The sequence below is a fragment of the Belonocnema kinseyi genome, chromosome 8 (genome assembly GCF_010883055.1).
Source record: "Belonocnema kinseyi isolate 2016_QV_RU_SX_M_011 chromosome 8, B_treatae_v1, whole genome shotgun sequence".
NCBI lineage: Eukaryota > Metazoa > Arthropoda > Insecta > Hymenoptera > Cynipidae > Belonocnema > Belonocnema kinseyi.
The window spans coordinates 48,105,364-48,121,371 of NC_046664.1; the positions used below are offsets into that span (position 1 = coordinate 48,105,364).

The 16,008-nt window shown below is 31.0% G+C and overlaps 1 protein-coding gene across 1 annotated transcript; it reads right to left on the reverse strand.

Moving 5' to 3' along the window:
- Positions 1-11,430: 11,430 nt before the first annotated feature.
- On the reverse strand, positions 11,431-15,017 carry LOC117178484. Its single transcript, XM_033369911.1, has 5 exons — positions 14,669-15,017; positions 12,127-12,407; positions 11,739-11,807; positions 11,575-11,686; positions 11,431-11,483 (listed from the first exon to the last, which is right to left on the reverse strand). Exons 1-5 carry the CDS (start codon positions 15,015-15,017, stop codon positions 11,431-11,433), a joined length of 864 nt encoding a protein of 287 aa, XP_033225802.1.
- Between the last annotated feature and the right edge of the window lie 991 nt (positions 15,018-16,008).

The window sequence follows — 16,008 nt, forward strand, 5'->3', positions numbered from 1 at the left end:
GATTTCCAGACAACGAAGACGTCATTGCCTCTGTAAGTGCTTATTTTGAGGAACTTCTGAAAACGCACTTTTCTGAAGGATTAAAAAAACTTGAAAAGCGATCGACCAAGTGTATAGAGCTCCAAGGAGATTATGTTGAAGACTAAAAAAAAATTTACCCCAAAAGAATTGTTTTTATACTTCATTCTGAGGACTTATTGAACTGCCCTCGTAATATGCAAATATTTTTGATAAACTTGTGAAAAGCTTTTCATACTTTTTTGTTAAAACAAAACCTCTAGTTCATAATGCACCCTCTTGGTATCGGAACGTTCTTTTTTTAGTAATCGTCTCAAACTATACATTCATTATTTATACTCTAAATGAAATTTCAATGATTTGAAAGAATTGCAACAGATTTAAAATAATTTTAAAAGATTGCACAGGATTTCAAAAGATTTGAGTAAATTATGAAATTTTTAGGATATTCCAAATGATTTCAAAGATTCAAGAGAGATCTCGTATATTTGTATGCCTTTAGAGATTTCGAGAGGATTTTACAAGATTTTGAGGAAATTCAAGGAGTTTAATTAGATTTCAAGGGATTTACAAAGTTTTAAGATATGCCGAAATATTTTTCAAGAGATTTGGAAATACAGGCAAACCTAGATTTAGTGATCCACCATTTGATGTTTCCAAGAATTGACGTTGCGCGGCGGGGATTGGCCAGAGGAATTGAGGGAGGATATGCGGTGCACAGTAAAAAAAAAGTGTTCAAAACGATACCGAAATCAATATCATTTTGTTATGCAACAAAAATGATACGGAATTCAAGAGAATTTTGATCGGCCAAAGTGAATGATCGACTTTTGAGATCATAATGATCTGATTCGGGATCATGTATGATGTCAAATCAAGATGGTTGACGTTCTCACAATACTCTAGCTCATATTCAAGCTTTTTATGGTTTCTGAACGTGCAGTGTACTTGACAAGTTAAAAACTAATGAAATCTGCTATTAGAACATATCACCTGTTAAGTGTAGGTGTCACTTGCGTGCGGTTAGATACCAATTTTAGATTATTATCGTTATGATACGGCGACAAGAATAGGCGGCCTTGTTTAGTCTGAGAAATGAACCAAAAAATGAGATCGAATTGATCCGAATGGAAAATCATTATGATCTCGAGAATCAAATGATCGCTGAAGCAAAATTCTCTGCAACAAAATTGATCCTTTTTTTTTACTGTGTGTTCACTTAAGTGTCACAAAACAGAGAGAGAGAGAAACAAGAAAGGACAAAACAAGATGGTGGCAAAATAGTTCCGAGACTTTGGATTTTATATCACCCTCAGTCCGAAAATTGACATTAAATCGAGGTTTGTCTGTATTTTGAAAAAATATAAGGAATTTAAAATTAATTTTAAAAGATTTAAAGAGAAACTGAATTATTTAACCGAATTTTAAAGAATGTCAGGGAATATCACTGAGATTTCAAAGATTTTACGAAATCTCAAAAAATTTGCAAATATTTAAAAAGATTTTAAGAGATTTTCGCAGTCTTTGAGAGTTTCAAAGGGGTTTTGATGATTGTATAAAATCTCACAGGATTTTAATAGATTTGAATAGATTAAATAGTATATCCACGGAATTTATAAAGTATTTGAAGAATTTTCGAAGATTTTAAGGAATTTTAGACCAATTTAAAACATTTATAAACACTTTCAAGAATTCCAACGGATTCTCAAAGATTTCAAAGATTTTTTGCGATAATATGGGATGTCAAATGATTTTCAGAGGTTTAAAACGATTCAAATATGTATCCACGGAATTAGAGGATTTTGTAGAATGTCACAAAATTCGACGGATTTAATGTATTGATAAATTCAAGAGATTTCCGCGGACTTGTAAGGGCGATAAAGAACCTTTATGAGATTTAAAAGATTTTTAAAGGATTTCCCCTTATTCCAAAAATCGTTAGGGATTTTAATAGAATCTGGAAGGTTCCAAGCGATTCAAAGGATTTGAAAAGAGGTCACGGAGTGTTAAAGAAGCTTTAGTCATTTTAAACGATTTTTCTTCTTCTAAGGTAATGCTGTATACATTTTCTCAACCATTCTTTCAAATACATTTTTTTTGTTCAATTCACATTAATCCTAAAATTCATGGTGTGTATGCGTTTGAATTTAGTCTACTAAACATTACAATTTTTTCATGTCTCCCTTAACAGTTATATATAAGCTTGTTAAATTTATTTTCAGAAAGCTGTAAGAACTTTTTAATAGTGACATTTCATAAGTTTGATACGAATATATTTTATTATGATATAAAAACTGCGCTTTTTCAAAAATTATATATGTTACAGGCAAAGTATATAATCCAGTCATTATATATAATCCTTAGGCATTATGTTTAATGCCTGGCCACTTCAGGAAAAGTATATAATCGAATAATTATTATATACTTTTCCTTGGCAATATTTTCCAACTTCAAATCGTTTTGAAACGGTGCAGGGACAACAAAATCATCCCAAAATTCTTACAACTGAAAAATAATTTAGGAACATCTAAATCCAAATCGATTCTGCATAATACAAGTTTGCTTCTCGTGAAAGAAAGAATACAGCATGCCAAATTTCTTTTGCACACTACCTCTAAAGACTATTAAAACTTCACCTTTTCCTACCAAATACCTTCAAATTTGACATCTGGTCCACATTGTACCGCATATTGTTTGACAAATCCCAACGGATTAAAGAGCTTTTCATCCAAAAACAAAAAACAAAATTTGAAAAAAATTACTTCCAGTAAAGCAAACTCAACTAACAAATACAGTAAAAAAACATCTATGACCACCCTCTCAATAATGAAATGATTTCAGCCTTATCTAAAGGACATAATTTTGCTGTAGCTTTATCGAAAATCCCAAAAGGAGAAATAATCAGCAATTTAGAATCCACAATATATGCCCTTCCACTCGAAAAAGCGAATGCCATATGACGCAGGACGGCCAACATTTTACGCCAAGCTCAAGTTCCCTCCTCAAACTTAACAAAACAGGAAAAAACCGCAATTAAAGAACTCAATCAAAATAAAGATATTATAATATTACCCGCAGAAAAAGGCAACATAATATTAATAATAAATAAAGAAGACTATCACAACAAAATCATGGACCTTCTAACTAACGATACATACCAAGAACTTAAAAAGGACCCCACAAAAACAATAGTCAATAAAACAAAAACTCTTATCAAAGACTCTAAACTTGACAGCCAAACAATATCTAACATAATACCTACGAATCCCATCTCTCCAAAACTTTACGGGCTCCCAAAAATCCACAAAGAAAACACTCCACTCAGACCGATCGTCAGCGCAATAAACTCACCAACTTACAACCTAGCACGTTTCCTCGCTGCGAAACTAAATCCTTTTACAGGAAACTGCATCACTCACATCCAAAACTCATTTGAGTTTATTAAAAAGATACAACAGATTCACATTCAATCCCAAGACATCATAGTGAGTTTCGACATAGTATCTCTTTTTATGAAAATACCAATCTCGGATACAATTGATATTATAAAATCTGGCACAAACTTCTCTTTCGAGCTTGCACCTTTGATAGAACACTGTCTCAATAATACTTACTCCTCGTTCAATAAACAACTCTACGAAAAAACCTCAGGGGCAGCAACGGGATCCCCAATCTCACCTGTAATAGCCAATGTCTTAAACTAAAATCTTCAACCGAGCCAAACTTAAACCAGAATTTCTGGTTCCGTTACGTTGATGACACATTTGTCATCTGGCGACATGGACGAGATGAACTAAATAAGTTTTTCGATTTTATCAATCAATTACATCTTAATATCCAGTTCAGCATGGAAATAGAACAAAACGGAAAAGTGCCTTTCTTGGACGTATTAGTTTAAAAAAATCTGATAATACATTAGAACATGAAGTTTACAGGAAACCCACGCATACAAACAGATATCTACATGCCCCCTCCCACCATCCCCCATCTCAAAAACAAGCGGTCATCAACTCCCTTGTATACAGAGCTGACTCCATACCAGACAAAGATAACTTACAAAAGGAATTACAAAACGTTATACAAATCCTAATATAGAACGATCACACAAATTGATATAGCAATAAGAAAACACACTCAAAAAATCAAGTCAACACAACCTACGAAAGAAAGAGAGAGAAAAATGACCACCACCCTACCCTACATCCAAGGTGTTACAGAACAAATAGGAAGAATTCTCAACAAACACAACATTCAAACCATATTTAAACCACCTGCAAAATTAGGACAACTAATAAATAACCCTAAAGATAAAAAGGTACCCCTCAGTGATCTAGGAGTATATAAAATCCTTTGTTTTTGTGGCAAAGTCTATATTGGAGAAACCGGGAGAGCGGTAAGCCAACGTATGGAGGAACATAAAAGCAAAGTCAGGCTAAAACATTTCACGCAATCAGCACTAGCTGAACATCATATCCAAACAGGACATAACATTTTATTTGATGAAAAAATAGTTATTGCAAAAACACACAACAAATTTCCGAGAAAACATAGAGAAGCAATCGAAATCTTTAAAAACCTTAATAACATCAATAGGGACAATGAATATCATACCAATCCGATTTGGCTTTCCGTTCTCCCAGATTTTTTAAAAAAAGACTTGATTGGCCAATCAAGTTCGACCAGTCTCCACGGTGGGGCGCTCTGGCCAATCACAGGCATCGTAAAAAGTATACCTAAGAACATCATGACCTAATACCTCAGTTTCAGGTCAGCCCTGAAGATGTGAAGTGCAATGTTCACGAAACGTCGGTAAACAATTCGTAGTTTTTTACACGAGTGAAACCCAAAATATCTCTTTTTATCAATATATATAATCCCTAGGCATTATGTATACCGCCCGGCACGAGATAGGCAAAGTATATAATCTAGATTCTTAATATAATGTTGCAGTTAAAGAAGAGCGTGAGAAATTGGCGAAAAGTTATAGAATTTAAAACACGTTACCTCGCTATTTATTACAAAATGGCATGCTGTAATGGCATTTTGATTTCATGGCAAGGAATTACTGCCTAGCCACTGTCCTCAAGGACATTACTTTTTCTTGAAGAATTTCATAAACGGTCAAAGGATTTGGTCTATATGTAGCGAACAGCGATCTGCAAAAGGGTCATTGTGTTACAACAATATTGAATATTTTTTACCAGATTTTTTTTGTAAATTAAACTCTAATACATTTTTTAATAGATTCGAGACAAGCAATCTCAAAAATCATTTAAAATTCTTTTATTTAACAACAAAGTTCTTTTTTTGTAATTTTCAGAAATGCCTTTTTTTAAAGGTTTTAAATTTATAAAAAAAGGTATTGTAAATCACGCTATTAACTTGAGAAAAAGCTAGGACAAAATTGTGTAAAAAAAAAAGTTGAAATAATTAATTTCCAAATATTTTTGGTTTTAAATATTATTATTGAAATTCATCAACTTTATGATTTATCCTAAAAATCATGACTTCTCACTTTTTACAGGCGACAAAAAATGGTTTAAACAAAGAGCAATTGTTTCAAAATAATAATCAGTGGAACAATAATTGAAAATTTGTGACTTATCGAAATAGTTTCCACTTAGTCAGAAAAATACAATTTATTAATGCATAAGCAAATTAATAAACAAAAGTACGTTTCTGGGGATTTGCAACATTGAGCTCATTAAAGTCCATACATTTGATATAAAATGTGAGAAAAATTCAGTGGTTGGGAACCATAAGGGACTATCCCACTAAATTGAAAAAATTCACTTTTTTATTGTCCAATCTGCCGTACGTGCCGTGCTTGTTTCAGAATGAAAAAAATAGAATTTGACTATTTGAAAAAAAAAAACAAGTTCCTCAAAAGGATATTCCTAGATATTTCCTAGGCAATCTGTATAATAGAGAGTATTATATAGTTTGTCTCGCCTCTTTTGGGCGTTATACATAATGCCTAGGGATTATATATATTGCCAGATGATATACTTTGCCTGTAACATATAAAAATGTCGTTGTCTATAATTTCTAATTTTAAGAGTGTAGCGCTTAAATAGTTATTTAAATGATTAAAACTATTTTTGCAGGTTTCACTATGAAAGGATGTATTTTTTTTCTTGATGCTTATGTAAATTTTCGATATGCTGTGGAATAGTTTTAAACATCCTGCATCTCAAAAGAAATCGTAAAATTGATACGCGGAGAGTGATTTCACAAAATCTAAGACTGATTTGAGTCTGGGTCTGATAAGACTTTCAATAATCGAGATCATCTTCATCTTTCCAATAAATGGAACAAAAGTATTACTTCGCAGTGACACCACAATTCAAGAATTTTACTTCTACTAATGGACATCCACTTATTTTACCTACTCTGCCTTATTTATCCTATTTTCCCACCACTCTCCTTAACTCCCTCACCTGCCTCGCCTACCTTGTCTATTTTCCTGTGAAAAACCTCCCCTCTTTTCGCCTTCCTGTGCCTAATTCACTTCCTCTCATTTTCCATACTACCCAAAATCCCACCCCTTTCCCTCTCTCTCACTTCTCCTCATTCTCCTGCAAACACCTCTCCTAACCTCCCCCTACCTGGTTCGCCTCTGCCTCCTCTAATTTCTCTTACAATCTCTTATTACCGCCATAGCTAATAATTTTTCCTTCAATCACCTTCGCTCCCATTACTTCTTCTTCCGTCTTCTTATCAGCTTTCACCTCCTCTACTTTCTTTTATTTCCCATACTTTTCCCACATTAACTTATTTACCCTCTCTTACCTTTTTTGCTTCCCGTCTCATCACGGAAGCTCGATCAAAACTATAAGGGATTTTACCAAAGGCTGCGAATCCTTAAACATAAAATGAAACTGTAAAAGTGATAAAACTATAAGATGACTTCCACTTCGTTTACTTGACGTATCTCCACCTTGCCTTTTTCCGCATACTGTCTTTCATTTCCCTTATTTTCCCCACCACTCACTTTTCTTTTCTTACTTCTTCCACTTTTTCTCCTATCATCTCCACTTTTCATTTGCTCTACGACATATTACTTTCTCTCCCATCACTCCCCCTCCCACCACGTCACCAGCCACCACCTCAACTATTTTCCTTTATTTTCTATACTTTCTCCATATGTACTTATTTTACCCCTTTACACGTCTCCTTCTTTCAGCCCCACTACCGAAGCCGGAGCAAAACTACACTGTTAAAAATGTTATGAATTTTAATACACGTTACTAAAAAAGGTTTATTTGAAAATTAATACATTTGTAGACCAAAATGAACTTAATACACATTTATATTAAATTTATTTATTATGTGTACCAAAATTAATATATTTGTATGTTTTTGAGAGTTTCAAAGGGGTTTTGATGATTTTATAGAATCTCGCAGGATTTTAATAGATTTGAATATATTAAAAAGTATATCCACGGAGTTTATAAAGTATTTAAAGAATTTTCGAAGATTTTAAGGGATTTTAGACCGATTTAACACATTTATAAACACTTTCGAGAATTCCAACGGATTCTCAAAGATTTCAAAGATTTTTTAAGATAATATGGGATGTCAAATGATTTTCAGAGGTTTAAAACGATTCAAATATATATCCACCGAATTAGAGGATTTTGTAGAATTTCACAAAATTCGACGGATTTAATGTATTGATAAATTCAAGAGATTTTCGCGGACTTGTAAGGGCGATAAAGAACCTTTATGAGATTTAAAAGATTTTTAAAGGATTTCCCCTTATTTCAAAAATCGTTAGGGATTTTAATAGAATCTGGAAGGTTCCAAGCGATTTAAAGGATTTGAAAAGAGGTCACGGAGTGTTAAAGAAGCTTTAGTCATTTTAAACGATTTTTCTCCTTCTAAGGTAATGCTGTATACATTTTCTCAACCATTCTTTCAAATACATTTTTTTTTGTTCAATTCACATTAATCCTAAAATTCATGGTGTGTATACGTTTGAATTTAGTCTACTAAACATTACAATTTTTTCATGTCTCCCTTAACAGTTTTATATAAGCTTGTTAAATTTATTTTCAGAAAGCTGTAAGAACTTTTTAATAGTGACATTTTATAAGTGTGATACGAATATATTTTATTATGATATAAAAACTAAGCTTTTCCAAAAATTATATATGTTACAGGCAAAGTATATAATCCAGTCATTATATATAATCCTTAGGCATTATGTTTAATGCCTGGCCACTTCAGGAAAAGTATATAATCGAATAATTATTATATACGTTTCCTTGGCAATATTTTCCCACTTGAAATCGTTTTCAAACGGCGCAGGGACAAGAAAATCGTCCCAAAATTCTTACAACTGAAAAATAATTCGGGAACATCTAAATCCAAATCGATTCTGCATAATACAAGTTTGCTTCTCGTGAAAGAAAGAATACAGCATGCCAAATTTCTTTTGCACACTACCTCTCAAAACTATTAAAACTTCACCTTTTCCTATCAAATACCTTCAGGTTTGAAATTTGGTCCACATTGGACCGCTTATAGTTTGACAAATCCCATCGGATTAAGGAGCTTTTCATCCAAAAACAAAAAATAAAATTTGAGAAATTACTTCCAGTAATTCTTTCTTACTTCTTCCACTTTTTCTTCTATCATCTCCACTCACTCCACCTACGCCCAACCTTTAATTTCCTTTACACCCCCTCATCATAATGCTCTAATTTCATCTGATGCACCTCGCATACCTCCTAAGATTTCCCTTACAACTTTTCATTTTCTCTACGACATGTCACTTCCTCTCCCATCACTCCTCCTCCCACCACTTCACTAGCCACCACCTCAACTATTTTCCTTCATTTTCTATACTTTCTCCATATGTACTTATTTTACCCCTTTACACGTCTCCTTCTCCCCCCCCCCACTACTGAAGCCGGATTAAAACTACACTGTTAAAAATGTTATGAATTTTAATACACTTTAATACAAAAGGTTTATTTGGAAATTAATACATTTGTAGACTAAAATGAACTTAATATACATTTATATTAAACTTATTTATTATGTGTGCCAAAGTTAATATATTTGTATGTAAAAATGGAAATAATAACCATGTGTATTAAAACTAAGCGATAGCGCATGCGTTTCGCACTCTGCCGGACCTGACATGTCAGATGATGAGTGCTTACAGTGAGTTGCCAGTCGCCCGTCTGTGTGAAAAGGTAAGTTATTTTGGTTAAACTAATAAATTTAGTTCTTTCCCTTATCAACTCAAAAAATCCCCATTGTGCCATGTACTTGTTAATACGAGAGCCCCTTTGCTACTTGTTCGTCTTGCGGTTATTTTGATCTGCTTTTTTTCCTAAACTCATTTTCGGTCGTAAGGCTAGTTCCTTCGTTCTACGTCATGTATAGATAACCTAAGAAATATACATTCAAATCAAATAACTAATGCATATTTTTGGGTTATCTATATTCTCTTGTATCCTACACAGAAGTGCACTGTTAGAAATTCCTGTATTAAATTTAATACAAATGTATATCGAATTTCAGATGTGTGTTTAATCTTTCAAATTTGATGGTGTCTTAAATTTGATATACGTATCTGCAAAAAACTTGCAATACATGTGTATTAAACTTAATACAGGAGTAGGTAACAGTGTACGAGTATGTATAAGGGTTCCTGCCCGGGGCTCCGAATACCTACAAATAAAATAAAATTTAAGAGTGAGAAAATTGTAGGATTGTATGATGTTTAGAATTAACATACAAATATATTAAGGTCGGTAAAACAAAGAGCGTCAAGTTTAACGTTCATTAAGCACCCGAATATTGTAAAATATTTTAAACTAAAGTAATGGCCTTAAATGCATGCACTAAATTATCATTTATAATCAAAGCGCAGCATACGGATAAAATTTTCTTAAAAATTCGCTGTGAATGCCAGAATTTTAACGCGAGTACCGTTACTCTTACTTAGATCAGGTGTCTGAATTATTTGCCTAATTGAACTTTCTCACTTAAAAACCAGTATAATTTATTTTCTACTAGAAAACATATTATGCATTATTATTTATAATTGAAAATAACTGCGAAAATTATTTTTAATTTTTGTACAGTAAAAGTTTCTTAATTCATATTCCCAGTTTTTAGATTTAATATAAAAATGTTTTCTACCTAAATCGTTTTCATCATAGTCGAAAGATTAAAATTTTATAAATACGATTGGATATGCTTTAAAATTAATCCTATAACATTCATTTTTCCGGAATATGCATATCTTGTAAAAAGAGATGTTACTTTTATTACTTACTCTTTAAAAGGAACTAATTGTCTTTATCTTTAAATCACAAAATACGTGTTTTCTTGAACCATTTTTTTGTTACTTTTCAAAATTAAAATAGCACCTTAGTCATGTATTTCAATAAATTAGAGTGGAGAAACCAAGAGTTTCCTAATTTTATTTAAATTTTTCTTTTAATTTCTTTTGAATTCATTAGAATTTAACCTGCATTTTTTTAATTTTCATGAAAGCCACTAAACATACAATGTAACTTTTTCGGATATTCATTTTTTATTGTCATTTAAGCCATTTAAATTGACCCTGACCTCTTACGAATTCAATCAGAATAAATTTTATCTTTCAAAGAGATAAAAACGCTGCATCACATTTATCTAACGAAAGATAAAATTTGTCTGAAAAAAAGATAAAGTTCATCTGACGTAAATGTTTTTTCACATAGATTATATGTCAGACAAAATTAAGGGACTGAAGATGTCTGACTAAGAACTCTCCGCCAGCTTCAGTCCCTTACTTTTATTGAACAAATCTTCAGTTTTTTATCGACTCTGATGTAGACTTCAAAAATTGTAAACAATCACTATTTGGTATAAACTAACCAAAGTGCAGACTGTGTATTCAGTAAGTATAGGTGAGTGATTTTTGGGTTTAAAATTAGTGAAATAAAGTAGGAATATTTAAAATTGAATACCGCGAGGATTTTGAAATTTATGAAGGACATTTTTTCTGTGAAAATTGACGCAGTCGTCTGACATGTAACCTATGTGAAAAAGACGTTTACGCCAGATAAACTTTATCTTTTTTTTAGATGAATTTTATGTTTTTTCAGATAAATTTTATCTTTCGTCAGATAAACGTGATGCAAAGTTTTTATGTATTTGAAAGATAAAATTTATTCCTGGGGTTTCCTGTGTATAGATTGGGGAAAAATCATATATTTACTTCTACAATACCTGGAAAATTTTTTGTTCAGAAAAATAATTTGAGGTGCTTTATTTGTAATACCATGCCATACTCTTCTTTAAGCTACCTTATAAGTAAAACAAATCAATTGGATTGCATTTTAATATGCGGCCCCATCTTGAGCACACTATTTTCTGGAAAACAATTTTATCCTTTTCTTGCAATCAACAATTATTAGGAGCAATTAATAGTACGAGATATGTCGTCATTGCTCCAGCTATCTGGATGAATACAAAATATTTTATTTATTTAAAGTATAAAATAAAATCGAGAGAATCAAAATAAGTATAAGAAAAATTATTTATAACTTACTGTCAATAAGAGCGGAAGATTAACTTTAAAGAATCCAGCAGCAGCTGAAAAGTGGAAGGAATGAAGAAGAAAGTATTGTCCAATTGTAAAACTGTCCTGAAACAAACCCTTATAAAATTTATTTTTTCATCATACAATCAAAATATGACGATTTTCTTACCTCCTTTTGACCTAGGTAACGCTTTCGAAGATATTTTGGCGAAAAAATTAGTGTACCGACTTTGTTGGCCTTTAATAATAAACAATTATAAGATATGATAAAGAGAAATAATTATCATTAACGTTCGTGATTCAATTTTTTGTATAAGGCGAAAGTATTTAGAAATAAATTACATGGCGAAACTATAACATAAGTGGCAGGTGCACTTTGGTATAATGAGTATCCATAATAACATAGTTTTGCCATAATTTTATGTACGTTCAATATTCTTGGTATACTCGTAAAGAAAGTGGAATAATATAGCTATAAGCATCCAATTATTACACACTTTTTAAAATGAGTGTTATTGATTATTTCAAGTAAAATAATAATTCCCATGATTGCTTACCTCATTAGCAGTTAAGCTACAAATTGTTGCCAAAGATGTCAAAAGAGCAATAAAATAAGAAGCAAGAATACTTTCTCTAATATTCCTAAAAATATTTTTACTCTCATGCAGTGTAAAAAAAGTATAAATTCTTGATATTGTATTGAAACTTAGGGTTGCGCACCAAACTAAAAGTTGGATCGAATACATTGAATTTAATTCTTCTGCTGCAGAAACTAAATACCAATGCAGCCGCCATGCATCACGGATATTAAGATGTTTATGATCATCTTCTGATTTAGCTGCTAACGAAAAAATCTAAATAATTATTTGCAAAATAATTGTTTAAACACCTTAATTTAATAATTTTATAAGGTAAACAGATTGTATATAGGTCAGGGAAGACCTGGAATTCAGGAAAAAGTCAGAAAATTTTATTGGCCAGGGAAAGTCCAAGAAAAGTCAGGGATTTTGAAAAACTCTTGAAAAAGACAGAGAATTTTTATGGGAGGCACTGCCAAGGCTACAAAATTTAGAAATTTTAATTTTAATCTGAAATTGTTCTATTTCACTTATAAAATATTTTATGTCTATTCTATAACAAATTGGCAAGGGCGAAATGAGGAAATCTTAAAAATGCAGCTTTGCGTCCACCATAATACAATATTCTTGCCAGTAATTTATGTTGGAAATTCGTTAATTTAGTTAAAAAGTCATCTTTCTGTTTTAAAAATGTATCTGCTTCGGTAGAAACTTCATCTTTTTTGTTTAAAAATGCAACAGTTCGATTAAAAATTAATTAGCCTTTGTTGAGGATTCCACCATTTTGTTAAAAATTTGTCTTTTTAGATGATATTTTTTTTCTTTGGTTACAAATGAGCTTTTTTAAATTAAAATCGAACTATTTTCCAGTTGAAGATTCCATACTTTATGTTGGATTTGGATTCCTTTTATGTTATAAATTAATATGTATTTGTTCAAAACTCGTATTTTTTGGTAGAAAACGAATCTTCTTGGTTGATTATTTCTTCCTTTTTTCAAAAGCATCATTTTTCTTTCGCGGCTAAAAAACTTTATTCGTAGAAAATTCGTTTTTTAAAATAAAAATTCATAATTTTATGGAAAAATTCATCTTTTCGCTAAAAATGGGACTATTTTGTTAACAATTATTTTTTTAATTAAAAAACTAAGTGATTTTACTGAAAATGTCTCTTTTTTAGTTGAAAATCAAACTATTTGTCTAAAAATTCTTGTATTTTGTTAAAGATACGTTTTTTTGATTTAAAAAATAATTTTTGTTAAATTTTGTTGTTGAAAACGCAGCTTTTACATCTTTTGTTGAGATATCACCTTTGCAGTTTAAAAATTCAAGTTTTTGCTTAAAAATATAATATACTGTTGAAAACTTTATTATTTCTTTCCAAATTTAACTCTTCGGTTGAAAATTCAAAGAATATTTTAGAAATTCGTTTGTTTGTAAAAATATTAAATGTTACATTTTTGTTGATAACTATTGTTTTGGTTACAAATAAAACACTTTTTGGTTAAAGTTTAAACTTTTTGTAAATTTGAAATTGGAACACTTGATGCCAATTTATCTTTAAATGTTAAAAATTAAAATATTTAGTTGAAAGTTTAACTAGTTTTTTTAAATTCGTATTTTTTGCTTTAAAGATTAACTTTTTGTTTTTAAATCCAACTGCTTGGTTGAAAATTAATTTTGTGTCCAATAAACATTCTACGTTGAAAACTTGTTTTGTTAAAAATTTATCTTCTCTTGTTCGAAAGTCAAAATTCTTCTTAGACATTCTTTTTTTCCAGATCAAAAATTGAACTATTTGGTTTAAATCTAATATTTTTTGTTTGTGTATTTTAATATTTAATTGAAAATTCATCTTTGTAGGTAGAAAATTAAAGTATTCAGTTAAAATCGCACCTAATCTGTTGAAAATTCATGTATTTTGTCAAAAAAGTAATGTTTTTGGTCGAGAATTCAAATATATCTTTATTTAAGAAACCATTTTATTAAATTGAAAATACGTATTTCAGAGTTCAAAATTCTTTTTTTTTTTTTCGTTTAAATGAATAAGTAAATTTGTAATTCTTAAAATTTTTATCGAAACTTGTTTTCTTCTGTTTTTGACAGATTCTATAGTCAGGAAAGAAAAAAGTCAGGAACCTTAGAAAATAAAGTTGTTTGGTTACCCTACTTGACTTACAATACATAAATAATTTTTTTAGATATATTCATACAAACCTCCCATTAATGAGCTATTCAGAGACTGCAACCTGATGAGAATAATTGCAGCTAGCGTCAAGAATTTTATAATCCCAAACGTAAAAATATGATACATTATGATATAAATAATAGCGCTTTTCAGATGATCAACCTCACAGAGATATGTAAGTCCTCCAATCAAAAAGATAAAAATCATGCAAAATACTATTAGTATCCAACTTCGAACCACAAAATTATTATTTTTCTTAACCGCAGATTCCATTGCTCTATCATAGAAACAGGCATGATTTAAAAAACTCTGCAATTTTTGGTACCGGAAAATACCAAGAACAACATCTATGTACACACAAAGATGTGTTAATACTGATCTTATCATTGAGAGATGTAGCAGTTTAGATTCCAAATTACTGTGATAGTAGTAAAGATTCAGCCGTTCGTAAAGAACATAAGATGCAAAGATTATGATTAATCCAGAATGTGCGATTTTCATCCTCGACAAAGATAACTTCGTATTGGATATTGAGTAGGGTGTCAGTCCAAATACTCGAGATATCAAAAGAATGGGTTTTATGTTCCGAATGAATTCTTCTTTTGGTCTGCTAGAAATTTGATTACTCTTTTTAGATGATATTGTAAAAACTTTAGTAGACCTTTGAGCAAACACCTTTTGCATTTTTGAGATCTGGAAAAAGCCTGTGATAAGGTAAATAGTATTAAACTCTGAGAATTTAAAAAAGTTAATGAATTTAATATTTCCACTCAGAAGCAATAAAACAATAGTTGTATAGCTTTCTCTCTTTTCTTTTTGAATTTGTTTTAGATGGGCGTGAGAAATTTTAAACACCAGATTAATTGTGGGACGTTTCGTTGGATTGATTTGCCAACCTCGCCAAACTGTAATTTGTTATTAATCACCAATAAATATACTTAACAACAGTAGTAAGAATAAAAATTAAATTTTTGTTGAGGAATATTTACCAATATGGTACAGATCAAAATATTAATAGAAACAATGAGCCAGGTACTACCTAAGGGCGGGATTAAAATTTTCACCACATTATTAGAGAACGGAGCGACAACAACTGAGCGAGTGGTGACAGATAACTGAGAAACGTTGAATCGAAGACACAATACAACAATCAATCAATATTTTCCAATAAAAAGTATACACGTGGGTTCTGTGAGACGAAGTGGGTTCTTGATATTAATCAGTAATAATAATATTGTTTTTATTAGAGATTTTCATCAGATGAATTGAAGGTATCAATAAAAAAGTCAATGTGGTTTTTCTTTTCACATAAAATTATTTCATCCACATAAAGATAATCCAGAATAGAAACAGTCACAAGTACCTTCTAACTTGATTAAACAACAGGTTTTTAGGAAATCCATAACAATGTCTGTGAATAAAGGTAGCATAGCAGAGTCCATCGGCGTTCCCGCAATTTCCACGTAAACTGTACCGCCAAAAAAAAAATTGTTATCAAGCACAATTCTACTAGAATTTCTGATTTTATCAAAAGATTCTTTACGATTCTTTAGGTTTACATCTTTGTAAAAAACTTTCAAGAATTAGGTAGCACCAAATGTTCGTATGTGGGTTATTCTCTACACAGAGGGCACTTTCGAAAAAAGTAAATTAATCAAAACATACGTTTTCAAAA